At 41.1% G+C, this 26,754-nt stretch overlaps 1 protein-coding gene across 1 annotated transcript in view; it reads right to left on the reverse strand.

Moving 5' to 3' along the window:
• Positions 1–468: 468 nt before the first annotated feature.
• Positions 469–26,754, reverse strand: part of UNC119 (unc-119 lipid binding chaperone) — a 48,264-nt gene continuing 21,978 nt past the window's right edge. The window contains exons 3-6 of the mRNA XM_073667851.1: positions 11,758–11,871; positions 9,681–9,780; positions 4,189–4,361; positions 469–3,262 (exon numbers count right to left, since the gene is read on the reverse strand). Of these exons, the coding sequence (XP_073523952.1) occupies positions 3,150–3,262; positions 4,189–4,361; positions 9,681–9,780; positions 11,758–11,871 (500 nt within the window). The 3' untranslated portion in view covers positions 469–3,149. The remainder of the gene's footprint in view (positions 3,263–4,188; positions 4,362–9,680; positions 9,781–11,757; positions 11,872–26,754) is intronic.

The following is a 26,754-nucleotide window of genomic DNA, read 5'->3' on the forward strand; positions in this document are numbered from 1 at the left end:
GTGTGCATGATTTGCGACTGTTTGACAGGTTTAATACATGTGAGGAATGCCTAAGAAACAGGCATTCCTCACATGTATTAAAGCTGTGAAACAGTCACAAATCATGCACACAGCACGACTAAAACATAACACCCGAGCACGCTGAAGATAGTAGGAAAACACCCGAACATGCTCGCTTATCACTATTAGGAACCTGTTCACATTCTGTTTATCAATTGCATTCCTTTTAGAACAGAAACATGATTAGGATTGGGTCCATTGTTGAGTTAAATGGAAGCAAAGGGGCCCCATTGATTTCCATTTGTTGTTTATTTTTAGAGCATGCACACAGGTTTTTTTTTTTTTTAAATACTAAATTAAAATCAACAAGGCCTCCCTAATGTTGTTAGAAACAGGAGCTTCAATGGATTTGTATATTTTTTGCACAGCACTCAGCTAAATAAAGAACATCCAGACACTACGCAACAGTATCATGTAGAAAATGTTAATTTTTAATGAATATCTTTTAGAAAGTTACTTAAAGAAGCAAATGATTGATAAAAAAAATTAATTCTGTGAGAAGTCGTAGATAGCGTTTCGGAGGAGTGGGTATGCTTGCTTTCTCTCTGGGTATGAGGCTACAGCAGAAAGCTTCCCGCAGGTCTGCACTGAAGACTAGGAAATCTCAGCCTGTTTTAATCAGTCAGTTCCCAGTAGCTGGAGATAATCAGGACATTTGTCCAAAAAAATGGATCAATTACATACTTTTTTATTCATTCCAGTGTTTGAAGATTTAAAGATTATAGAAAATACTGATTCAGCTGTTTATGGGTTGCAAAATGACAAGTGATCCTGACATTATTGCAATGAAATGAATGGATTCTACCAGATCAGTAAGAGTATGGAGAATGAAGTAGCTATTACAAAACAAGCTAAAGAACGTGGGTTTGTTAGATATGCATCGGACAGTAATACACAAGTTACATTTTGCATTTCTACCTGGAAAAAACCTAAGACAAGATGGAGAATGTATCTGTCATTTTAGGAATAAACACCCTAACACCTTTATTTAAAAAAAAGAAGAAGAAAGAAGAAAGGGTTAACAGACAACTTATTCTACAATCCAGGAGCTGGTTTTCTAGTAGTATTGTATTATTATAGCCAAACAGTCAGGTGCCAAAGCCCTGATCAAATGGAATAAAACCAAAAAAGAAAAGCTACTGAAAAAAATACAACAAAGGGGTGAACAATAGGGTCAACAGTTTTGGAATGTTTCTCTATTTTCTAAAGGTGGCCATACCCAACAGATCAAAGTTTATAAAAACAAACCAAAGTCAGTTGGCTTTTAGATGAGAACATTTAGCTGACCAATGACATATCTTCATCATCATCCAAAAATAAGTTGGCCAAGTTTGAACTTTTCATCAAATAGTCACTGGTAGTTGACTATACATGGGTCACTTGTCGATACACAAACCACTGTCCCTGAAAGAACATCCCACAGGGGAGGAGACCATGTTTAATGACTACTCGCGTGTACTCCTATAACATGTCACTTGTGGCATCGACTGTAACTCGCCTACCGGCCAATATTGTCTGAAATAGGTGTTGACGCAACAACTGATTCACTCAAAGTTTGTTCAACCGTCTATGATCTAAAGTGTATGGCAACCTTAATAACTTTACATGGTCAAAGAACATTGTCAGATGAAATCACACCTGAGAGACAAGTAAAATTACTTAAAAGTCTAATTATACTAATTGGTCACATCAAATCATGTGACATGGTCGCTGAATAGGAGGTGGACACTGTACCACACAGTGATAAGTAACATTCTGTAGAGAAACCCAGGTTACTTTCGTAACACTGGCATCCTGAGGCCCACCAAAATTTACATCACTTCAACCGGTGTAACACATATACAATATATAGACAGTCAAGTATTAGACAGGTCAACAGACTTCGGGTTCAGCATTGTACTAGAAATCTCATACAATTCAATATACTGTGTTATGTACATTGTATTATACAGGCATATTCATTACACATACAAAGTATGTAGATTACCTCCTCACACAATTGCTAAAGAAAAAAAAAATGCACCACACGCATCTTCTGGCCGAAAGTGTATTCATCAGAGTCCATTAATTAGGTGACATCATTAATCATTGCTTATGTCACCAAATACCTGGTGAACGGAGTACATAATGGAACAAGTCCCTTTTCCAGTCAACGAGAACACTACATAGTCTTGTAAGCAAGACAGTACCAGTGTGACTGCCAACACACGTATCCTCCCATTTATACCACTATCCTACCCACTTGCATTTATTTTTTCCACTCTCAAAAATATATTCTCCCCACAAAGCTGGTTGGTATAATGGGTTTGTGTGTTCCCCCCCCGTTTCTTCATATTTGCACTGTCTTAGAAATGTTTTATTTCTTGCGTTCTATAGTGCTGCCTAAAACCAGGAAACTTTTTATCATGCCTGACTGTTATTTTGGAAAAATTGCTAGTTGAAAACCTGCAATATTTAATTGTACTTTTACGTTGAAGGAACACTAACAAGTGCAAGCCTACGAGGAAGAACAGATTCAATCTTTGGCTTGGATTTCCTTAACAACGGCCTGGTCCAAGCGGACACATCACATCAGGACTTCTTGCGTGTTTTTCATTATTTCTTTTTAATAAATACATAGAGGAAAACTGTCTGTCCCATGGGAACGATCAATCCCAAGACAACGTGCCCAAGTGAGATGACAAAGATCAGTCCTACGACAAACTTGGAATGGTGTTTAATAATAGTCCTTGTTCCAGGAGGACACCCGTTACGTTGAACAAGACACGGGTACTTTTGTTTTTCAAACTATTCACAACGTGTTCATCGCCACATTCTTGTTGATGGCATTGAAATCACTATGAAGGCGTCCATACCAAAGGTGGAGCGTTAGTAAGGTTCTTGCATTTCAGTGTGCTAGGCGGCTTGGGGAGTGAAGGGACAGATATAGATTCAGTCGGATAACTTCTATTGGCAAACGATCTTGTTGCTTGGATTGGTTTCCTACATGAAATTGTGTACGATCCCTTACATAGCTTCTAAAGGGGAAGGGGATTGTTTTCAATGCTTCAATTTTTTGAGATTTTTTTGTTTTGTTTTAGACAGCAGGATCAAGGGCCCCCACTATATGAATAATCTGCCTTGTTGTGCATCACTAGCTTGTTGTCCACAAAGTAGAAACTGTCTGATTGTGTCTCATAGGGACGGATGATCATTTCACGAACTGCAAAATAGGAAAAAAAAAAAAGAGATACAAAAAATAAAAGCGTAAGACAGAGGACAGAAAAGAGCTCAGGATCTCGCACATCACAAAAAAATATGGGGAGGGGAACAAGGCATATAAAATGGTTATATGACTGCTAATTTAGTCACATAGGCCAACATAAAACAGAGAAGTCACATTAACCTGTCTAGTGACAAAGATTCTCTAAAAAAGAAATGTTTTGTATGTGGTCATATAAGATAAACATTTTTCAAGTTATTAAAATACTAAAAATAAGGATGGGGACATATTGTGAAATTAGTAGGGAAGAGGAGATGAGATCAGAAGACATGTAAGAAATTATTTTACTGAAATAGTAGATACTTGGAACAAACTTCTAGGAGCTGTGGATGCAAAATGCATGTAAATATATTTTTTTTAGGGTAGATATAAAATAGCAAACTAGACAGAAGAATAATGACATAGAAACCTATACCATGGGGTCTACTAATATAGTAATGTCACTCATCTGTTTCATTATTCCCAGCAACATAGGACAAAGAAAGTGCTTGAAAATCAAAGTAGCCAAGCCACTTATTGTAATATTTCATTTAGATACTACTCCCATACCAATAAATCTATAGCTTTAAGCTACTGAATAATTTATATTGATTGTTTTCTCTAATACATAGTGGTTATAGGGGCACATTTAGCTTTTACGTGAAGTATTGTACGTGCACAGTTGGAGGTTGGTGAATGAAGCACAAAGCATGGAATGAAGCCACTATAAAGTACAGTTGATAAGTATGTCCTTACTTATCAAAAGTCTCTGCCTTCTGGGAAGTGTAGGATCTATAACACTATACAAACTAAATATAGAAAAATATGCTCTTCTCGTTCTGATATTTTGAAGGATAGAGCACATAAAGCGGTGGAGCAATACTCACTGAGGTCTTCTGAAAGTTGTGGGAACTCGTAGATATGTTCACATGTGTTTTTACTGCTGGGAATGCAAAACCCAAACTCAAAGTCAAAACTTTTCAAAAGCTGATCACGAAAATAATGTCTCTCAATCATTCGGAAGTTATTTATAGGTTTATCACCGACTGTAAACTCAACCCTGGAAAAAAAGAAAGAAATATCAGATGTATAGCTGGAGAGGATTCTGAAGTTCCTACACTGGAAATCTCGGGAAACAGAGAAAGCTACATAAGATGCCCACTGCACAAGCAAAGGTCCTACATCCTAATTGTGTGAAAATTATACAAAAGTATATTACAACATTGCAGAACTTTTCAATGCACAATAAATAAGACTCAAAAAAGAAGACCTGTCACTTGCTTAAAAAAAAAAAAAAATAATGAGGTAAATGTCTTGTAAAAATTCAAGCTCTCATGATTCTGGAGCTCTTTTCCGTTGTTCATTGCAGAGATATTGGTTTCTTCTGGAGTGCCCTATGAAATCTCAGCTTTGCCGTCCAAGTCGGCGTTTCTTCTGTCTTTTTTGGGGGATGTGTGCTTTGACCTCTCCCTCACAGACACAGCTCAGCCACTCATCTGGCAGTCTCAGAAGCCGCCGAGCTGTGATTGGCAGAATCTGAGAAGGAGGCGTGAAAGTGCACGTCCCCAGAGAAGACTGAGGAAACGCCCTGTTGGACATCAAGGCAGAGATTTCACATACGGAACTTTAAAAACAATCAATGGGAATCTCTCTGCAAAGGAATAGCCCAGTGCAAAATAGAAAACAGCAGAAGAATCGTGAGAGGTCAGGGATTTTTACAAGGTACCGTATTTAAAGTTATTTAAGCAAGTCACTGGTTCCCTTTAAAGAGATCCTGTTGCCAGGTCAAAAATGCCCAGTTTGTTGCACTTATTTTATACCTGCTGCTTCCTCGAGTATGCAGGTTTATTTTTTTTATTTAAATCAGCCACACCGTTTTAGAGATATGGGCCTTTATATTTAGTGCTCATTTTTTGTCGTCTTTACGAAGTGGGCACTGCTATCGGTGTCGGCGGCCGGAAGTTCTTCCTTGCGGAGCTGGATTTCTACTTATAATGGCTGACGCAGGGTACTGCACATCCGCCTACTATTCATATCAATAGGAGGCGGATGTGCAGTAACAAGCCCCAGCCACTACAAGTAGACAGCAAGCTCCACAAGCAAGTACTTCAAGCCGGCGGCCACCGACACAGATAGCAGCTGATCAGCAGGGGTGCCGGGTGTTGGACCACGGTCAGACATTGTTGACCTATCCCAAGAATAGGGCATCAACGTAAGAGTAGTGGACAGCATCTTTAAATTCGAATTAGATAGCTAAAAATAAGATTAATAATAATAATTTTTATTTATATAGAGCCAACATATTCCGCAGCACTTTACAATTAAGCGGAGACATGTACAAACAATAAATTCAATACAAGGTGAGACAGTTTAAACAGTTACATTAGGAGTGAGGTCCCTGCTCGCAAGCTTACAATCTACAAGGAAATGGGGGGACACAATAGATGGAAAGTGCTTGTTATTTCAGGTCAGGCAATTATAATAAGTTGGGATTATCATATAAAGCTGTATGATCCGGTCATCAGCCTGTATGTTCAAGTGCAATACTCAATTGCCGAGTGCAGTTATCGTGTGCATGGAGGGTGTAGAGACAGATGAACAGTAGGGAGCAGATTCTGAATAGTATTTAGGAGGGAACAGGGGAAAGTTAGTTTACTCGGTATTTGAGGTGGTAGGCTTGTTTAAAGAGATGGGTTTTTAAAGCGCGCTTGAAGACATCGGGGCTAGGCATCAATCGGATCGTCTGGGTAGAGCATTCCAGAGAACTGGCGCAGCACGAGAGAAGTCTTGGAGACGGAGGTGCTAGGTTCGGATTATGGGGGATGTTAGTCTTAGGTCATTTGTGGAATGGAGGGCACGTGTAGAACGATAGACTGAGATGAGAGAGGAGATATAAGGTGGTGCAGAACTGTGGAGAACTTTGTGGGTGAGAGCAATGAGTTTATATTGGACCCTGTAGCGAATGGGTAACCAGTGTAATGACTGGCACAAGGTGGAGGCATCGGTAAAGCGGCTGGACAGAAATACGACCCTGGCTGCCGCATTCAGGACAGATTGGAGAGGGGAAATTTTGGTAAGAGGGAGACCGATCAGAAGAGAGTTGCAGTAGTCCAGACGAGAGTGAATAAGAGCAACAGTAAGAGTTTTAGCAGTTTCAAAAGTGAGAAAAGATCGGATTCTGGAGATGTTTTTAAGGTGCAGGTGACAAGAGTGAGTGAGTGAGTGATCGGATATAGGGAGTAAAGGAAAGTTTAGTGTCGAATATGACCCCAAGGCTGCGGGTGTGCTGCTTGGGAGTTATGGTTGAACCCTCCAAGGTAATTTCGATGTTAGGTAGAGTTAGGTTAGTAGAGGGGGGGAAACACAAGAAGTTCAGTTTTGGAGAGATTCAGTTTAAGATAGAGGGAGGACATGATGTTAGAGACAGCAGCCAAACAATCCTTGGTACTGGTTTAGAATAGTTAGTGAATGATATACCTAGCAACCTAGAGTAAGTCCATGTACTAGTTGTTCTGCACAGATGCAGTTCTCTTGCTCTTGTACAGTACCTAATAAAGCACAGACCTGGATATTTCTGTAGCCATTTATGTGAACGCTCTGTCTAACAATTAGATGGCAAACCACTAAATGGAGTGCATTTCTGTGTTTTAGAATTTTTTTGCTTTTAATTTGGAAACGAGTCTGTTGATACCAGATTTTGACAGCATACAGTTTGACATTTACTTTTTTGTCCATAAACATTGAAGAAATAAATTTCTGTGGGACAATTATAAATAGAAACTACCTAGAAAAAACCTAACTTTATAAATAATGTTTTTTTGGGGGGGGGATCTTGTTTTAGCATATTTTTTATTATTTTGTGTTATTACAAGTCTTTCGGGTTTTCTATACTTTAGCATTTTGTGATCCGTCTTGTGAGTTATTTTTTTATCTAATTTTAAATCAGGACTGGTCAGTTTTCCTTACAGGCAATGAACTCCTGCAGTTTTATGTGGCCATTCCTGGATATTGTTTAAGACAGCCAACAGCGCAAGTACATGAAGTGGTTTGAATTTTAAAGAGACCTGTCCAGTGAGTATATAGCGGGAAGTCTACATCAGCTCTGAATTTGGGAGCGTTTTTGATATTAATGCCTTCCAGACTGATTTTCCATTTTTGTGATCTCTTTATTTTCTTTCCCTTCTTTCAAGAGCCAAAACATTTTATTTTCCAATCAACATAGCTATAGACGGGCTTATCATTCAAGTCGACAACTCTTCCCACAAAAAACACCATTCAATTTAATAGTCAATGTACCAGAAAATAGAAATGCCAAGTGTGGTAAAATTAAAAATAATAATAATAATTTGCAATTCTTTTGTAAATTTGTTTATGTATTTAATTTTTTTTATTTAAAAAGTAGAAAATGTTTTGCTTGAGTCCCCATTTTCCAATACCTGTAATGTTCTAATTTTTACACCAACAGAGCTGTATTAGGGCTTGTTTTTTATATGCCGAGCTGACGTTTTTATGGGTACAGTTTAGGGGCAGATATGACTTTTTGATTGCCTCTAAATGTCTTTTTTGGAGTGTTGCAGCGAGAGAAAAAATGTAATTCTAGCAATTCCATTTTTTTTTTTTTTTTTTTTTTTTTTATTATGGGGTTTACTCATTGGGTGTATGTTATATTTTGATATATCAGACTTTTACAAACACAATAACACTACATATGATTATTTTGAAAGTGTAGTTCCAATGGTGGAAGAAGAAGTGTTTCTAGTTTTTAATTTCTTATATTTAAGCAATTTTTTTTTAGTCCCCTCGAGGGACTTGAAACTTTGTTGCGAGGGAGAAAGGAAGGATGGAGTGCAAAAGTGCTTGGAAGAGAGCACCCCCACAATGAAAGTTTTAATTGCTCACTGCTATTAAAGGCAGGTGAACATCTGCCAGCAACGAGGCAAGCTCAGCTCCTGAGCCTGCATCAAAGGCGGAGGTCCCAACAGATGACAGACCAGTTACATGAGCATTAAAAATAGAAATAAATGTTTAAATTATCCTCTTAAGAAGCAGTTCTGTTTGGGCCTTAAGGACCAAGTTTTTTGTGTGACCACCTTTTTTGTTCCTGGCTGCACGCAACACCATGCTCTGCTCTCAATATAGTGGGACCCGCATCCATCCGACATTTATGGTACATCCTGCCCATATACCGTAAATGTCACAAGATGGGAACCTACTATTAGAGTAAGTTTTCATTTTCACATTGAGACCATGTTTTTTGTGCAGGACAAGTTTCAGGTCTTTGAAACCATTTTGACATACAGGTTAGTTCCATTCAACTTGGAGGATTTTTTTTTATTTTTCTTTTGCACAATTTATTTTAAACGAGTGATCCTAGGCTATTAAAGTGTAGTAGACGTTCTAATTACAGCAATATAAGGGACAAGTTAGAGAACAAACCATTTAAAGTTCCAAACCGTAATAAAAAAATGTTGGCATGAAAGAATAATGTCCATCACTAATGCAAAATGTTTATGATGCTTTTATTGTTTAACACTACCCTTTTATTAACCACTTAAAAGGGGACTTTTCAGTAGATTCTAGCAGAGATGGGCTCCCTCTTTATAATCCGCCACAGTAGAGACTTGTCAAACAAACCAAACCAGACATTGAAAAGCCCCAAACAAGCTGCCCCCATGATTTTTTTCCCAAATCTTCTTTAAAACTATGATCCCTATTCATTATGATCGGTGACGTTCATGCCAGTCTTGGTGAGGGGCGTGTTGAAGCCAGACGTTTCGGATTTATTAAGAGGCATGTTTGACATGTGATGTGCGCTTCTGCACTAATCTTTTTTCAGTCAGTGACTGGAGTAAGGTTTCTGGCATAAGGCACTTCACAACTTGTCATGAATTAGACGAGCTGCGGCGTCACGTCCCTGTTGGGCCCCAGCTCTGTCCGTTTTGGTGGATCTGGGCAAAGCTGGCGTTTAAAGTGCAAAACTTTTTGCGCAACTTTTTTTTCACCAGGAATCTTCCTTTGATTAATTGGGGCCTAGGTTTTCTCAAAAATGCTGAAGTACAGCAGTTTGCAAGGAAGAAGCCTGTCACTGTGTCATGCCGTCTGAGAATCCCTGAAAATTCTTTGAATTATAATTTACACGACCCAAAGATCGGGCTGAAAAGAATTCATTCACCATTAGGTTCATGTAAACATATCCTTCGATCAAGTGACAAAGGCTCATTTTATTGCATTTTTAATGTGGACATTAAACTGTTTGATTGCACCGGGTGATGTGATGCCATCAAAGATGTGCTGCCGACAATAACAAAACTGTATGCAAGTGAACAGTCACACAGTCAGTCACATAATACAAATAAGTGAAAATGGGGTAGTTACTCACGTGGCTCCAACTTGACGTAGTCGAAGGAAAGCAGGGGTGAACTGATATCTTACAAATCTACCTGCATTTGGATCCACATCCTTTTTATCTTGTTCCCGCTCTACAAGATATAAAGAAATAGATCTACATTTAGCAATGAACAAATTGCAAAATAAAAAGCACCAGAATCTTAAAATGAAAAAAATCTACAAAAAAAAAAATCAGCATTGGTCATTACCTTGTTTTCAGAGGACAACCTTTTATTCTCCTATCCAAAGGATAGGTGATAACTTTCCGATTGTCCCACCAATCAGCAGAATGGGGAATTTTTATTCCCAATGGGGTTCCTTTATCCCTGTTGGTTGAGCATGCGCACTGCCACCCCATCTGCCCTCCACTCATTTTAACTATATGGGGCTGCCAGAAAGCATGGAGTGCAGCGCTCAGCAGGCCCCATAAGAGTCGACTGGAGCAGCAGTCGAGAACGTGCATTGTTGCTTCAAATGAATGGTGATAAAAGTGCCCTGTTCTGGTGATCAATGCAGTTCCCAAAAGTCGGACCTACGCTGATCAATAAGTTATCACCCATCCTGTGGATAGGTGATCATTTGTTTTCACCGGAGAACCCCTTTAAATATCGCAAGCCTGGAAAACCCATTTAAAATAACTGCTCTTTCCCCAAACAGATTGTAGCAGCAATTGTAATCAACTCCTGTTATTGGCAGAAAGGTCGGGTGCACATGTTGCCGATTTTCCATGTAGATTTCCATGCAGAAGAAATGTGGTATAATACACTTGTGGCTATCCTGGGACTTTTGTTATTTTTGGTTATGGGGCCAAAAACTTACAAGTAGTTAGTAGCTGACTTCCTGCCTGATGTACACAGCGACAATCTCTGCCAGCACAGAGCGGTCACAAAACATTCCTGACGGTCATTCTGCTGCTTCCGGTAACATAACGTCAATAGAGCAGCGCCTTCTCTTCCAGTCTTTTCTGCCAAGACTGTCACTGAAGAGGTCATCCTGATTTACATCCGGCTCCCCGTTACCCAACTGCGGGAAGCCAGCTGTCAATCAGCATGACGCCGGCAGGAACACCCGATCCATAGAGCAGACAGGAAGAGAAGGCGCCGCTCAGTTGACGTGAGATGAAATGAAGCAAGAAAATCACTGGCTGAGCCAGAACACATTGTTGCAGGGCAACACAGGCCTTTTACTGAGATTTTAAAAAATGTCTTATTTACATGTTGTTGAAGTTTGCTGCACATAAATGGACCTGCTGTGCGGATTTTAAAATCCACATTATGTCAATTTTTTGTGCGGATTTTATTGCAGTCTTCACTCTTGCAATGCATAGTGTGAAATTCACAAAATCCGTATGTAACAAGTGGATTTTGAAGCGGAAACGCAGCAGACATGTTGTGAAAACGCAGCAGATAAGCAGCATTGAATCCGCAACATTTAGAGCCTGTTACAATAGTACCGTCCATGGATTCCAGAAGCTCCAGATGAGCAGTGCCATAGATCCTGAGGGACAGGGTGATTGAGGAAACCGCAAAAGCACTAACAGGAGAAGCTTCAATCCCTAGCCAATGTATTTTTGCAAATTGACAAAGCGATGTGATGGAAGTTTTGCTTTTGGATACAGTGAGTTTTTCCAAAGCGGCTCAGTACCTGGGGCGACGGCATGAAAATTAATCTTCTGGAGTTCTGGCAGAGCAGCTTCGCTTCAGATGCGGCAGAGCAGAAAGTAAATGGCAAATTTAGTTTTTTTGATTGTTTTCAATAGGGGTTTGTAAAGAATGAGGTAATCAGATGCAATGCCTTTACATTTCAAGAGAAATCTATGTTGGAGCCAGATATTGTAGAGATACTGTAGAAGCAGTGCACGTTGCATCCACCTCTACAATATCGAGTCACGTAGACTAGATATTGTAGTCTAGTCTGGAGTCACGCAGATCTAGCATATAAAGGAATGGTGTATCATATACAATACAAAATAAATTTTGAACTTTCTATGGTCTTTCTAATGGCCGTCACTCTGATTCGCTTCTCGCAATCAAGCAGAACAAAGGCAGCCTGTGTTTTCTATCACTCACCAGACGCCGGCGGCTTTGTGATCTCAAATAGGACTGTTCCAGACTCCATATCACGGATCTTAAAGCGGGTGAAGTCAATTTTGTAAATGTTCTCTTCTGGGGTGCACAAGTAATCTGAAAATAGAAGCAATGGTTATTCACGTTTTGTGTGAAAAGTTTCTCCATAAATCATTTAAAAAAAAAGCAGAAAAAATACGAAGAGTAAAGATGCAATTATTCCTCTGGATATACAATAAAGTATCCTTGTTATAGAAATCCTAATAATAAGTAAGTTTCAGGACACTGAAGTATGGCAGACTAATGGGAAGGAAAAAGGACCTGCTGAATGACTGTTAAGAGTAGTAATAAGATATAATCTAATTAGAGCAATACTTTTTTTTGGGGGGGGGTGAAACCTTAGCTTGGTGGCCATTGTCGAAAGCATACTCTCAGGAGGAAGGTGTCTGATGATTGCCACAGGCAGGACTGATGACGAGGCATCCGACCACCATAGGGACCCATTGGAAACAATCGTACATCACACAGTACTGTATATGTTTCTTTGCAGAGTTCCTTTGTATAGCAAAATCAGTCGCATACTGGCCAAATGGAGGCGGAAAGAACACACTTTGGTCTCCGTCAGGTGACTGGTCACCTATGGAAATCGTACAGTATACATTGGAAAAATTCTTGACATATACTGTAGGCCAGGTGCACAGACGCAGTGTGAAACAAGCTTTAGATCAAGTGCACGTATAGGTTATACAAGCAGCTTCATCACTGTATCATAGAACTGACCCATTAGTGCATTTTTCACTATTTTTCACACTCCTTTATGTCTTTTTAAAAACAGGTTTCCCCCACAGCCACTTTTTAAATATATTTTTTGACCACCTGCCTCCTAATGGAAGATCAGAACTAATAGTATAATAAAATATAAAAATGAAATTGTCCATTGGCTTCTACTGCAAAGAAAAAAAACACGGATAATTTTGCTGAGAAAAGTGTAACAGGCAACCCGGCTAATCTCCCAAAGTATGTTAAAAGGATACTGACACTCTTTAGTCTCCCCAGAAAACGCCGCTAAAGAGTGTATATTTCGGCACAGATGGTAGTGATACTTTATGGCATATATCGGAGGCACCGCTCACAGACTTTGCAAACGGGGCCTTGTGGAACAATTTAAAACATTTAGGGCGCAGTCAGACGGACGAGAATCTCAGACTGGCAGTCAACTCACCTTGCCAGAGCATGACCGCATGTATTTCTATGTAGGCAAACGGTTTTTCTTTGATGGCTACGAAATGGCTCACAGGTCAGCCATAACCATCTGCTTATTAGATCATATTGTCAGAATGCGGCAGCATAAAATTGCCTTTTTTTCCCCCGTAAAATGTGTTTTAAATTTTCAAAATGAAAAATAACACTATATGTATTCAGTTCACCACTGGGAATTAATTTAAAAAAAAAAAAAAAGTTGTGGCTTTTGAATTGCCACAAATAAAACACCCCAAAAGGCTTGACCCATGAAGCAGACCTGTCATTTTGTTGAGTGAAAATAAAAAAAAAATAAAAAGAAAGGAAAGAAAGAAAGCAAAAATTGAGTTAAATCCCCGATCTCCCATTATTTCACAACTTTTTTCCCCATAATTAGCACGTTTCAATAAACTTTAGTTTCAGTTTTTATAGGGGCTATATTCTTAATTTATACTGTCAGTTTGTGCTGACAGACTTCCATTAAAGTCTAAAATGTGCGATATTAAAAAGGGGTCAAGAAAAAAACTTGTTAGCGTAAGAACATTAAAAAATGTCCTAAGCTGTAAATCCTATAAACCAAAAGTTCACATGCCTAAGCGTTAATCAAACCCCATATTTTATATAGTTATATATACACAGTAGGGATTTTATTTTTAATAAAAGTATCAAAAGAAAGCACCAAGTAATCTGTAACTATAAGGCATGGGCAGACAGGAGTGCATAGAGATGCATGATGGCACAAGGAGGATAATTACTATGTAGGATGTGGCAGATCAATCGAGAACCACATGAGGCGAGTGTGTGATCAGTAGGGGTGCTCTCTTCTCCAACTTCTATTCAATCAAAAGTTTGTTTGGCCACCTCTATATTGAAAAAAGGAATAGAAACCCCATTATTCTCAAGGATGTTGTCTCAAGCGCTGCAACACAACAAACACTTTTAAAGAATAAAAAAGGTGGAAATCACTGGAGGAATGTAAATGAATTCTGAGCAAAACTTAATGAATGCAGCTTTAAATCTTCAAATTAAGGGAATTACAAATCCTCCCAAGAGTTCAGGGGTACTTTAGAAATAAATGTGGTTACCCAATGTACACGCGCTCACTGCTATTTGTAATGCTGATTGACTAAAACCACACTACTGGTAAGCAGCTTTGCAGCCTCATTAAAACGGCATTCCGAAAATAGAAATGGATTACCCGTTGCCAGGATTCCACAATAGTCTGTCAGCTCTTTTTCCTAAAAACGCAGGTAACTAGTCCTCCTATACCAGTCTCTCCTGTATAAGCTTTTATTGCCTTTCACAGAAGGATAACATTACGGCCATCATTCAGTAAGAACGGAAATAAGGCAGGAAAGTAGAAATACAAGACATTAATCCCCAGGTATGGTTATCAACATGATGAAAGAAAACAGCAGAGGAACATTATCCGGGCACTCGCCATATATTTTCCAACGAGCTTCTGTGTCAGGATGCCACTAGATTACAACTTCATATGAAAAACAAAATAAAAAGCGAGTAGAGCAGGCAACAAACATGGGCTATGGGCAGAATCATGATTCTCTATATCACCTATCCACAATTCTAAAAAGAAGCAAAGAGTACGTTCCAATACTGTTCACTCACAAATACCAAAAAAATAGGTAATTTAATCTGCACTATATTCGTCCTCTAATCCATCAAAATCTCAAAATTAAAAAACTACTTTTCACACATTTGTTAGTGCCACAAAAAGATATACTGAACCCAGAATACCTATGTTATTACGCTGCACATCACAAAACCAAGGCCCTTGCAGGGACAAACTCAGAAACATGAAGTAGCGCCATACAGCACTTTGCAGCACTCCGCTAGAGTCGGAACTCATACAGAGATCAATAGAGTCACAAATACTGAACAGAATGGGGGTATGGCGACCTGGAATTGGCATATGGATGACACTTGGTTTCCGCTTCCTTGATATAGGCCCCAGAGGTGAGATCTCCACCAATTTACCAATTTATGATCTACACAGGAAATTATAATCCTGGGGCAATTCCATCCAAACTAAACAATGCCACCATTTTTTAAAATTAGTCATTTTATAACTAACTTCATTGATTAAACGTTAAACGTATATATTTTTGATATGGTTATGACATTTGGGAAAAAAAAGGTTTTTACTTGTTTTTAGGATGTCCATAGAGCATTACTCCAGTGATAATGGATCATATGTTTATTTTGTTATTTCCAGCTGACTTACTACAAATGCAATAAACCTTTTTTTTTTTTTTTTTGCATAAAATGTATTGAAAATTAAATTTTCCACTCCTAAATATTTTAAAAACAATTTAAAGGACTATCAGTGGCTTACGTGTGTCTAAAATAGAAGGTATTGCTTTTGAACGTGTCTATTCTACTCTTCAGTAGGACCATATTTATCAGGAGCAAAATGCAATGCTCAATAATACATTACAAATACTTTCCATACACAGTATCAGCAAATCCCAAAAGACCATGTTATGTGCTTTTAGAAACCACACACGCCTGATCCATGCACTATTTTTGCAAAATTCCCAACTGATTCAGGGTGTAAACCCACACGGGATTCATAATGTGCTCCGCACACACTTAATGGACTTGTAAGAGTCTCTCAATCATAATTTAGATATACAGTATGAAATATTATATATATGAAACGGAGGGTATGTTCACGTGGGAAAAATGTGTTGCATATTTTACTTGCCAACTTGTGGGTGAAAAGTGGGCGCGTATTATGGTAACAGCAAAGTGAAGGATATTTTTAAGCAACACCCCAAGCCATACCCCTACGATGAACGCACCACCTTGTCCAGTAATAACCTCAAATGCCTACTTTTGAGCAGGGTTTACATAAACAACTCCCTTTTGGCCCATGTGTTCCCAGAAATCCAAGACAGTTGGTAACTGAGAAGGGCATAGTTGCCAAGGACAGCATCTAAAAGGCTAACAAGTCTACCCGCTGGGCCTCGACATCAGTCATAAGAGGGGTAGGCGTGTAGATACATGTCTCCACGCCCGATCAGACAGTGGGTCTGGAAGACTCCTCCACAAGGAGGGTCATGGAGCGGAGGGTGTATAACATTGAATATTTCCCTCAATAACCAGATTTCTGGGTGAGGGATCATGCCTGCTGCTTTACAAGAAGGAGCAAGATAAGAAGATTTCTGTTCAGCTGCCAAGCTTTCAAGAAGTGTCATAATCCGATTTGAAGCCATAAAGGAGCGGGGGAGGAGGAGGCCTGATAAAACCACAACTTTCAGAGGCTTCAGTGTCTGTGCATTGCCGCCCATGCTGGGAAAGGGCCCAGAAATAAACAGTATTATAAAATAGCCAAATTGCCCCAATCGCAGGTTCAAAGCATCACCCGTCTTGTGATGGCAACTTGTGCACGCATAATAAAATACAACACTAGGCCTCAACTTCCATCCACCATAGCCTGAGCACTAAAAATCAAGAGAAATATTAGACAGATATATAAAATAAGATATATATAATCATTAGCAGACCTTTAACACCTCAAAATAAGCATTTCATGTTTACTTCAGACCGGGTTAATTATTAAATCTTTTCCGGCAGAATTTCTGCTCTCATGACACCATAGCAACAGCTCAGTCCCCTGCCCTGCCGGTATTTGTTGCCATGGTAACAGTGTTGGTAGATCACAGAACAGAGATCTGCTGCTCCTCCTTAGTACACAGCCCCGGCGTGCTGCCTTCCCCCTCTGGGAGACATCTCCCAGGAAAAGCATTCTAGCAGATCAGATGAAAAACAAAATGATGCTCCCATATGCTAATGCCAAAGGCACAGTACACAAGGAAGCGGCCACATTAGTGTTCTGCTAAATACTTCAATTACACGTAAAGATGCTTAGAATAATGGAAAATAGATCTAGACTGTATTTACGGTATATGCAATCTGTACCCACCTCCACAAATCGTGTGACCATCATTGGACTAATTTATTTATTATTTTACTCATAGCGCCATTAATTCCACAGCGCTTTACCGACATTATCGGCACTGTCCCCATTGGGGCTCACAATCTACATTCCCTATCAGTATGTCTTTGCAGTGTGGGAGAAAACCGGAGAACCCGGAGGAAACCCACACAAACACGGGGAGAACATTCAAACTCCTTGCAGATGTTGTCCTTGGTGGGATTTGAACCCAGGACCCCAGCGCTGCAAGGCTGCAGTGCTACCCACTGGGCCACGGTGCTGCCCGACTAATGTGCAATATTGCAATGTCAGGATTGCCATGAAGGTCTAAAAATTAAAATAAGTTGGTATTACTGAACACCTGTTGCTTTCCATATGTATTTTCTTTTTAAATGGTCTAAATGTTTCCACTTTTCAGTTCCAGAGATATGTCCCTTCTCTTCCTTGTATGTAAATCTAGTCTTATTATTCAAGAGGATGTGATTCTCATGAAGATGCCCGAGGAGTAGAGGATCCGACCCCTTGACCAATAAGACTAGATCTGCATTCAAGAAGAGGAGACTATAACTCAGCATTCGAGAGGTGGGGGAAGACCATGCCAGATTCCAGAGAGTGGAGGCATCTAGACCAGGTTAAAATACATACGCATATATATTATACTATACACACACATACTGTACACACATTTTTATTATAATTACGGCAAGTGACAGTTCAATTTTGAAAGTGATTGATAGTGAGCCACTTCAGTAATGCTCTGGTCACATCCACATTGTACACATTGGAGCCTCCAGGACAGATTTCTCCTAGGACAGAATAGTGTGACTTGCCATGTAAAAATAACAAATGACATGGAAGAAACCTGACCGATGTCACTCTAGTCAACGGGTTCTTTAAGGTGCCTCTGGCCTCAGTCATGTGACAGACCCAGTATAGCTGTTCATTATGATGGAGGTGTGGTATGACTGAGCAGAGCAGCAGAATTCGGAAATGCCAGCATAAACCTAGCCTAAAATGATAAAGTATAAAATACCATATTTGTCCTGAAGGGCACTGAACTGAAAAGGCGGAACGGAAGTACCGTAGCTGCCAGCAGGAGAAATTTCAGGGCCCTATACTGGTAAAATTTTTGGGCCCCCTAGAGACTCTACCCAAGCTTCACCCCAGCTCCGCCTCCACCACTCGAACCTTCCACAGTCCCACCACCCACTCTTGGAAAAACTCCACTTCTGCACCACATCCTCACCAATCACACATTAACAGTTCCCATCGAACACCATATCATATGCATAGCTAGCAGCTTTTGTTTTAGCCAAAAGGTTTTATAAGCCACTACCAGGACAAGGAGACTATTTTGGCCAGGCCCTACTTTAACCTATTAAACATTTCTTATAATACCAAATACTCTTTTTAGGTTGCAACTGTTAAAATATACTTATTTAAGTATATTTTATATGGAGGACTGTTAACCAGATGCGATTGTTCAAAGAATATATCACAATACTCTTATAAAAAAAATGTATCGATTTATTCTTGGCTTGTCCATTAAAAAGAATAACTGCAGTAGTTACATAAAATAGGTGAAATCGTTAAAGTGATTGTCCATTTGTCCATAGATTCACCCATCGTTTCCTGGATGGTAGGTTGCGTCTGTCTGTGTCCAACACGTGTGTCAGGGCCTACATGTCATCTGCTTCCTTCACACGTAGAGCCTCGGTCTGGTGCCGTGTGTCCAAGAGAGCCCCTCCCTATGGCTTACAGGGTTATATAGGCCCCTCATTGCATCTGTTCTTCATATATAGCACTAACTTACACTGAACCAAGAATAGCCTGAATGTCTTGTCAGCAAGACCTACCATGAGGCTTCTGCAATGTACAGGTATAGAATTCAGAATAAAAATGAATATCCATAATTAATATTTAACAGCAACAAATAATGAATTTTTTCAGAAACGCTTTTGCTACGAGCACCCCTCTTCCTCTACTGATTTACGTTTTGTATTTGATTATATTTTGCCTCCCTCCCCCATATGTCACTCCACCCTGCCGCGGTCTAGCGGCACCTGGTTCTCCCAAAATCCAAGGCACGGTCGCCGGCACAAGACAGCGATGTCATGTTGGCGATGAGTGCGCTGACATCAGCTGCCGGCCTGATATTGGCTGGCGGCTGTTAACTATTACAGTGGTGGAAGCTTCCTGAACGGCAATAGATTTCAATTGAACGTGCATCCTAGGACGCACGTACAGTAACTGAACTGGCAGAATCCTGCCTCTGGGGCCCGGTGAGCAGAAGAGGGTGGGGGAAGCTGTTCTGGGCCTCTCTACTCACAGGCCCCATATGCCAGTAAGGGTAGTAATGCCCTGATGGCGTCCCTGGTTTCCAGCTAGAATAGAATTGCAGTGTCATGCAATTTGACCAGGATGTGTCTTACATTTAGCCAGTAGTAAGCCTTTTACAGCCTTTAATGATTTGTCCCTTTGTCCTATCCGCTCACTTCTACATAATAGATGGGACATCACCTGCTCCGTTCACTTCTCAAATACCTGTAGGGCACCTGTCCCATTCACAATATCAGCTGGTATCGTGCAACTGTCCCGTTCTAGTGAGTTAGTGGGAAATACAAAATACTAATCTTGTACATATTTTACTTTTGTTAGCCAATTGAAAAAGGCTTAATTGTTCTCAGTGGGAGTATTATATATCATTATACAGTTGAAACCAGAAGTTTACATACACTATATAAAAAGACACATACTGTATGCATGTTTTTCTCAATATCTGACATGAAATCAGAATAAACCTTTCCCGTTTTAGGTTAATTAGGATTACCATAATTTTTAATATTTGCCAAATGCCAGAATAATGAGAGAGAGAGAGAGAACGTTTTAAGGCATTTTTATTACTTACTGCAAAGTCAAGTTTACATACATTAAGATTACTATGCCTTTATACAATTCTGGACTGCATATAAGATGATGTCATGTGTTCGGAAGCTTCTGATTTTTTGGCAACATCTGAGTTAATTAGAGATACACCTGAGGATGTATTTTAAAGCACACCTGAAACACACTGCTTTTTTGTGTAGCATCATGGGAAATTCTAAAGAAATCAGCCAAGATATCAGGAATAAAATTGTGGACTTGCACAAGTCTGGCTCATCCTTGGGTACAATTTCAAGATACCTGAAGGTGCCTCGTTCATCTGTACAAACAATTATACGCAAGTACAAACAAGATGGGAATGTCCAGCCATTATACCACTCAGGAAGGAGACAGGTTCTGTGTCCCGGAGATGAACGTGCTTTGGTCCGACATGTGCATATCAACCCAAGGACAAAAGCAAAAGACCTTGTGAAGATGATGGCGGAAGCTGGTAAAATTGTGTCAATATCCACAGTGAAACGAGTACTGTATCAACATGGGCTAAAGCCACTCTGCCAGGAAGAAGCCATTACTCCAAAAGAAACAAAAAACCCGGATTAATATTTGCAAATGCACACAGGAACAAAGACCTTAATTTTTGGAGACATGTCCTGTGGTGTGATGAAACTAAAATTTAACTTTTTGGGCATGATGACCATGGTTACGTTTGGAGCAAAACGGAAGCTTGGAAGCCTAAAAACACCATCCCAACTGTGAAACATGGGGTGGCAGCATCATGTTGTTGGGTTGTTTTGCTGCAGGAGGGACTGGTGCATTTCACAAAATAGATGGCATCATGAGAAAAGATTATGTGGCAATACTGAAGCAACATCTCAAGACATCAGCCAGGAAGTTAAAGCTTTGGCGGAAATGGGTCTTCCAAATGGACAATGACCCGAAACATACGGCCAAAATGGTAACAAAGTGGCTTAAGGATAACAAAGTCAATGTTGTGGAGTGGCCATCACAAAGCCTTGATCTCAATCCTATTGAAAATTTATGGGCAAAGCTGAAAAGGAAAGTGCGAGCAAGGCGACCTACAAACCTGGATTAGTTACACCAGTTTCGTCAAGGGGAATGGGCCCAAATTCCGACCAACTATTGTGAGAAGCTTGTGGAAGGATATTCCCAACGTTTGACCCATGTCACTCAGTTTAAGGGCAATGGTACAAAATAATAATGAAATGTATGTAAACTTTTTACTTTGCAGTAAGTAATAAAAATGCATTACAACACTCTCTCATTATTCTGGCATTTGGCAAATATTAAAAATTATGGTAATTTTAATTGACCTAAAACGGGAAAGGTTTATTCTGTCATGTCAGATATTGAGAAAATATATATAATTTTTTCCTCAGAATTGAGTGATTCCATAATTTTTTCCCTCTGCTTGGTCTGAAAAAAAATTTCCCTTACTGAGTACCACATTTTTTTTCTTGATTTCTTTTAGCGTTAAAGCCATAAAGTTGCCATTTGAAATGACTTTAGTTTTGTGCCATGTCTGTGATCTGCTTTTTTTCAACAACTTTAAACAACTGAATGAACATCCTCCGAGCCCGGTGATTCCATAATTTTTGCCAGGGGTTGTATATATATGATACCGGCATATTGAACATGGCTACACAGCTACCTGTAGACATGATGTCCCTAGCTCCACTTACTTCCCAATTTTATATTATTTATATTAGATCAGGTTCACACTGGCACTTCTTAACTCTGTTGTTCCGCTCAGTCATACGGTACCACACCATCAAAATGATTTTCATTGATGGGTCTGTCACATGACGGAGGTCAGCGGCATCCCATACACCCTATTCCAGTTTCCTTCCTGGTATTTGACATTTTACATGATGAAACAATGCAGCATGCTGAACTATTTTGTCCTGTATATTAGAAGGAATCTGCTCGTTCACACTCCCTTAGATTCTCTCATGCCAGAGAATCGGGCCGATTATGGTAATGATTCTCAGCTCAAACTCTATCAAAGTACAAAGTACATTTTAATCAGTAGATCTATGAATAAAAATAAATTCCACAATTGGATGTGTTAAAAAAATAAAATGTTCCTGTGCTGAGATAATCTTATAAATGTGCCCCTGCTGTGTACTGTGTAATGGCTGTGTCTGACCGTACAGGAACATGGTCTGATCATACCACATCTCCTGGGCAGGGGAGGAAGCAAAAGAGTATACAGACAAGATAGCTGCGATACCATGCTGCTTCTTTCGACGAGGTAAAATATATTTAAAAACAAGCAGAAAATGTTTTACCTCACAGAAAGGACAGCTGAAATCGCAGCTGGTTCTGTCTGTATACTCTTTTGCTTCCCCCCTGCCCAGGAGATGTGGTATGATCAGACCATGTTCCTGTACAGTCAGACACCGCCATTACACAGTACACAGCAGGGGCACATTTATAAGATTATCTCAGCACAGATTTTCTTAAAACATCCAATTGTGGAAATTCTTTCTATATCAATATCTATTGATTAAAATGTACTGTACTTTGTTCCTGGGAAAACCCCTTTAACTTCTTCAAGATCTCTGACTTACCTATACGTCATAGTCGGGAAGGGGTTCCTGACCATGACTTAAGTACGTTATGGCGATCCTGCGTGACACAGGAGTTGTACCCGCGTGATCGCCGCCAGGAGTTCGGCTTACCTGATAACAGAGCCTCGACTGTCACAGCGAGGAGCGGTGCCTGCAGCGCCCCCAGCTGTTTAACCCTCTAAATGCAGCAACTGATCACAGCATTTGGGAAGATAGGAGAGGGAGGGTGCTCCCTCTCCCACGCGATCGGCACCCCCACGATGTTATCGCGATGGCCCGATCATTCTCATAACGACCTTCGGTAGCTTGTTTAGATCATGCCAGGGGTATGGTCTAAGAGGCTTAGGTCAGTGTAACAATGACAGCTATAATGCACTCAAATGCATATCAGTGATCAAAGTAATAAAAGTTAAAAGTCCCATACAGGGACTAAGCAAAAAAATATATATATATAAAGTTAACAAAAATTGTAAAATTATATTAAAAAAAAAATGAAAGCGTTATTATACCAATAAATATGGTAGGTATATTTATGTGAAACACAAAAAAAGGTACACATTTGCTATTGATACGACCGAAATGACCCAGCCTATAAGGCCATGTGAACAACATTTGGTGACTTTTTTACCTCAGTATTTGTAACCAAAACCATGGGTGGGTGATAAATACAGAAGTGGTGACGTGTTTCTATTATACTTTTCCTCTGATTGTTCCACTCCTGGTTTTGGCTTACAAATACTGAGGTAAAAAATTCAAACACTCAACGTGTGCACATGGCCTAAAAGTTTCACACTTGTTACCCCTTTCAGTGAACACCGTAAATTATTATTATTATTTTTTTTTTTTAAATAGTGGCATAAAACAATGCCTTTTTCGTCATACTGCAGAACAAAAAGTGGAATAAAACGTGATCAAAAGGTCGAATAAAAATAAAAAAATGGTATAGCTGAAAACGATATCTGGTCCCACAAAAAGCAAGCCGCTATACAGATCAGTCAGCGGAGAAAAAAAAAATCTATAGGTCTTCGTATATAGCAATGCAAAAATGAAGTCTCTAAAAAAGTTTTTATTGTGTAAAAGCAGCAAAACATTAAAAAAATTATGTAAACGTGGTATCGCCATTATTGTACTGACACAGAATAAAAGAGGGATTTTTGGTACTCACCGTAAAATCTTTCTTGGAGCCTTCATTGGGGGACACAGGACCATGGGTGTATGCTGCTGTCACTAGGAGGTTGACAATAGGCAAAAAAAGAAATAGCTCCTCCTCCACAGTATACACCCGCCTACAGGCACCAAGCTCACCAGTTAGTGGCTAGAGCAGTAGGAGGAACATAAAACAATTAACTATGGAATGCCCAACGGGGCACAACCGTGAAAACTAAATTAGATGCCCAACAGGGCCAACTGTACCTATGCCCAAATCAGGGAGGGTGCTGTGTCCCCCAATGAAGGCTCCAAGAAAGATTTAACGGTGAGTACCAAAAATCCCTCTCTCTTTATAGTTTCATTGGGGGACACAGGACCATGGGACGTCCAAAAGCAGTCCCTAGGGTGGGAGAACAAAAGATAGCCACAGACTAGGAATGACTGCGGGCAACCGCTGCCTACAGAATCTTCAGTCCAAGACTGGCATCAGCCGAGGAATAAGTGTGGACCTTGTAAAACCTTGAAAAGGTGTGAAGTGAAGACCATGTTGCGGCCTTACAGATCTGAGAAGATGAAGTCTGATGGCAAAGAGCCCAAGAGGCCCCCACCGCCCGGGTGGAGTGAGCCCTTACCCCCGGAGGGGGAGATTTGTCCAAGATGCGATATGCCTCAAATAGTCGAACATATCCAACGGGCGATGGTTGACTTGGAAGCAGGAAGACCCTTGCGACGCCCTTCAGGCATGACAAACAGGGCGCCCGAACGCCGAAGGGAAGCCGTTCTAGAAAGGTACACACGTAAAGCTCTGACCAGATCCAGTTTGTGCAGGGATTTCTCCCGTGGGTGCACTGGGGCCGGGCAGAAGGAAGGCAAAACAATGTCCTCATTGATGTGGAAAGAGGAGACTACTTTTGGCAAAAAGGAGGGCACTGGCATGAGCACTACCTGGTCTTGTTGGAAGACCAGAAAAGGAGACCGACAAGAGAGGGTTGCGAGCTCTGCAACCCTCCTAATAGAGGTAACAGCCACCAGAAAAGTCACCTTCCAGGAGAGAAGGGAGGCTGAAATGTCCTGAATGGGTTCAAACGGGGGCCGCTGAAGGACGCTCAGGACCATATTAAGGTCCCATGGATCCACCGGGGAGGCAATAAGGCAGCGCCAGGTGAGCCACCCCTTGTAGAAACGTCTTGACCTGAGGACGGAAAGCCAAGTTACGTTGGAACAGAATGTACAAGGCCGAAACTTGGCCTTTGAGAGTGTCTAGAGAGAGTCCCGCTTCCAGGCCAGACTGAAGAAAGGCCAAAATGACCGGTAGCGAAAAGGACATGGGAGCTAGCTGATCCTTCTCGCAGTGACGAAAAAAGGTTCTCCAGGTTCTGTGGTATATGCGCAAGGTTACGGGTTTCCTGGCACTAATTAGGGTCTGGATGACGTTGTCCGCAAAACCCGCCTTCTTCAACACTGCGGCCTCAACGGCCATTCCATTAAATTCAGAGAACGAGAACTCTGATGAAGAATAGGCCCCTAAGAGAGGGGGTCCGGTAGTCTCCAGGGGGAGTCGACGAGCAGGTTTACTAGATCTGCGTACCAGACGCGTCTGGGCCAATCCGGGGCTACTAGAATTACCAGTACTCCTTCTGTCTTAATCTATTTGACGACCCGAGGGATCAATGGTAGAGGGGGAAAAAGATAGGGCAACTGGAACTGAGACCATGAAATGACTAGCGCGTCTTGAGCGATCGCAAGGGGATCGCGGGACCGGGCTACAAAGGATGGAACCTTGTGGTTTAACCAAGACGCCATGAGGTCGACGTCCGGCGTGCCCCATCGTAAGCAAATCTGAAGGAACACCTCGGGATGGAGAGACCAGTCTCCTGTGGCAAGGCCCTGCCGACTGAGGAAGTCGGCCGCCCAATTGTCGACCCCCAGAATGTGGACTGCTGAGATTGCCGGAACTGTGTTCTCGGCCCAAACTAACACTCTTGCCACCTCTTTCAAGACGGACTTGCTGCACATTCCTCCCAGATGGTTTATGTACGCCACAGCCGTGGCGTTGTCCGATTGTACGCAGACTGGGAGCCCTGCAAGAATACCCTGCCAGTGACGCAACACCAGGTAGATCGCCCTTATCGCCAATATATTGATCGGTAGGGAGACTTCGTGGGGACTCCAACGGCCCTGCACAGTGTGGTGAAGGAAGACTGCCCCCAAACCAATGAGGCTGGCATCGGTTGTGACCACCTGCCAGCGAAGCAGTAGGAATGACCTCCCGGGTCTGAAGGAAGAAGGGCGAGTCCACCATATTAATGACCTTCTTACATGAAGAGGTAACCTGATGCGTCGATCTAGAGACGACGGTTTCTTGTCCCATGCCGACAGAAGGGCAAGTTGAAGAGGCCGGGTATGGAACAGGGCAAACGGCACTGCTTCCATAGCTGCCACCATTTTTCCCAAGACACTCATGCACAGGCGAAGACAGCGTGGACTTGGGTCGGAGAGAAGGTGAATCCCCCGACGGAGAGATTTTATCTTTTCCCTCGGGAGAAGGACCCGGGCATGGGTCGTGTCGAACTGCATCCCTAGAAAGGTTAAGCGTTGAGATGGGACCAGGGAGGATCTGTCCGTGTTGATCAGCCAGCCTAACCGAGAGAGCGTGTTCAGGGTGATCTGGAGACTGTGGAGACAGTACCTGAACAAGGGACCCTTGATCAATAGGTCGTCGAGGTAGGGGATAACTACAATCCCCCTGGCTCGTAGAATGGCCATGACCGTCGCCATTACCTTGGTGAAAACCCTCGGGGCGGAGGCAAGGGGAGAGAAGTGAACTGGTAATGTGCGTTCTGGAAGGCAAATCGAAGGAACTTTTGATGTGGTGCGCAGATTGGGATATGAAGATATGCATCCTGAATGTCCACTGAACATAAATATTCCCCGACCTCCATCGAGGCGATTACCGACCTGAGGGACTACATTCTGAAGTGCCGTACGTGTACCTGTCGGTTTAGTTGTTTGAGGTCTAGGATCGGACGTAGTGAGCCGTCCTTTTTTGGAACAACGAAAAGATTGGAGTAAAAACCGGAAAACCTTTCCTGAAGGGGGACTGGAACTATTACTCCTGAGCGCAGAAGGGAGGCAATGGCCTGAAGGAAACCGGGAAGCAGAGATGGATGCGGGGGATGG

This window comes from Phyllobates terribilis, unplaced genomic scaffold (assembly GCF_046119375.1).
Source record: "Phyllobates terribilis strain yellow unplaced genomic scaffold, ASM4611937v1 Scaffold_2__4_contigs__length_985480577, whole genome shotgun sequence".
In the NCBI taxonomy this organism is placed as follows: domain Eukaryota; kingdom Metazoa; phylum Chordata; class Amphibia; order Anura; family Dendrobatidae; genus Phyllobates; species Phyllobates terribilis.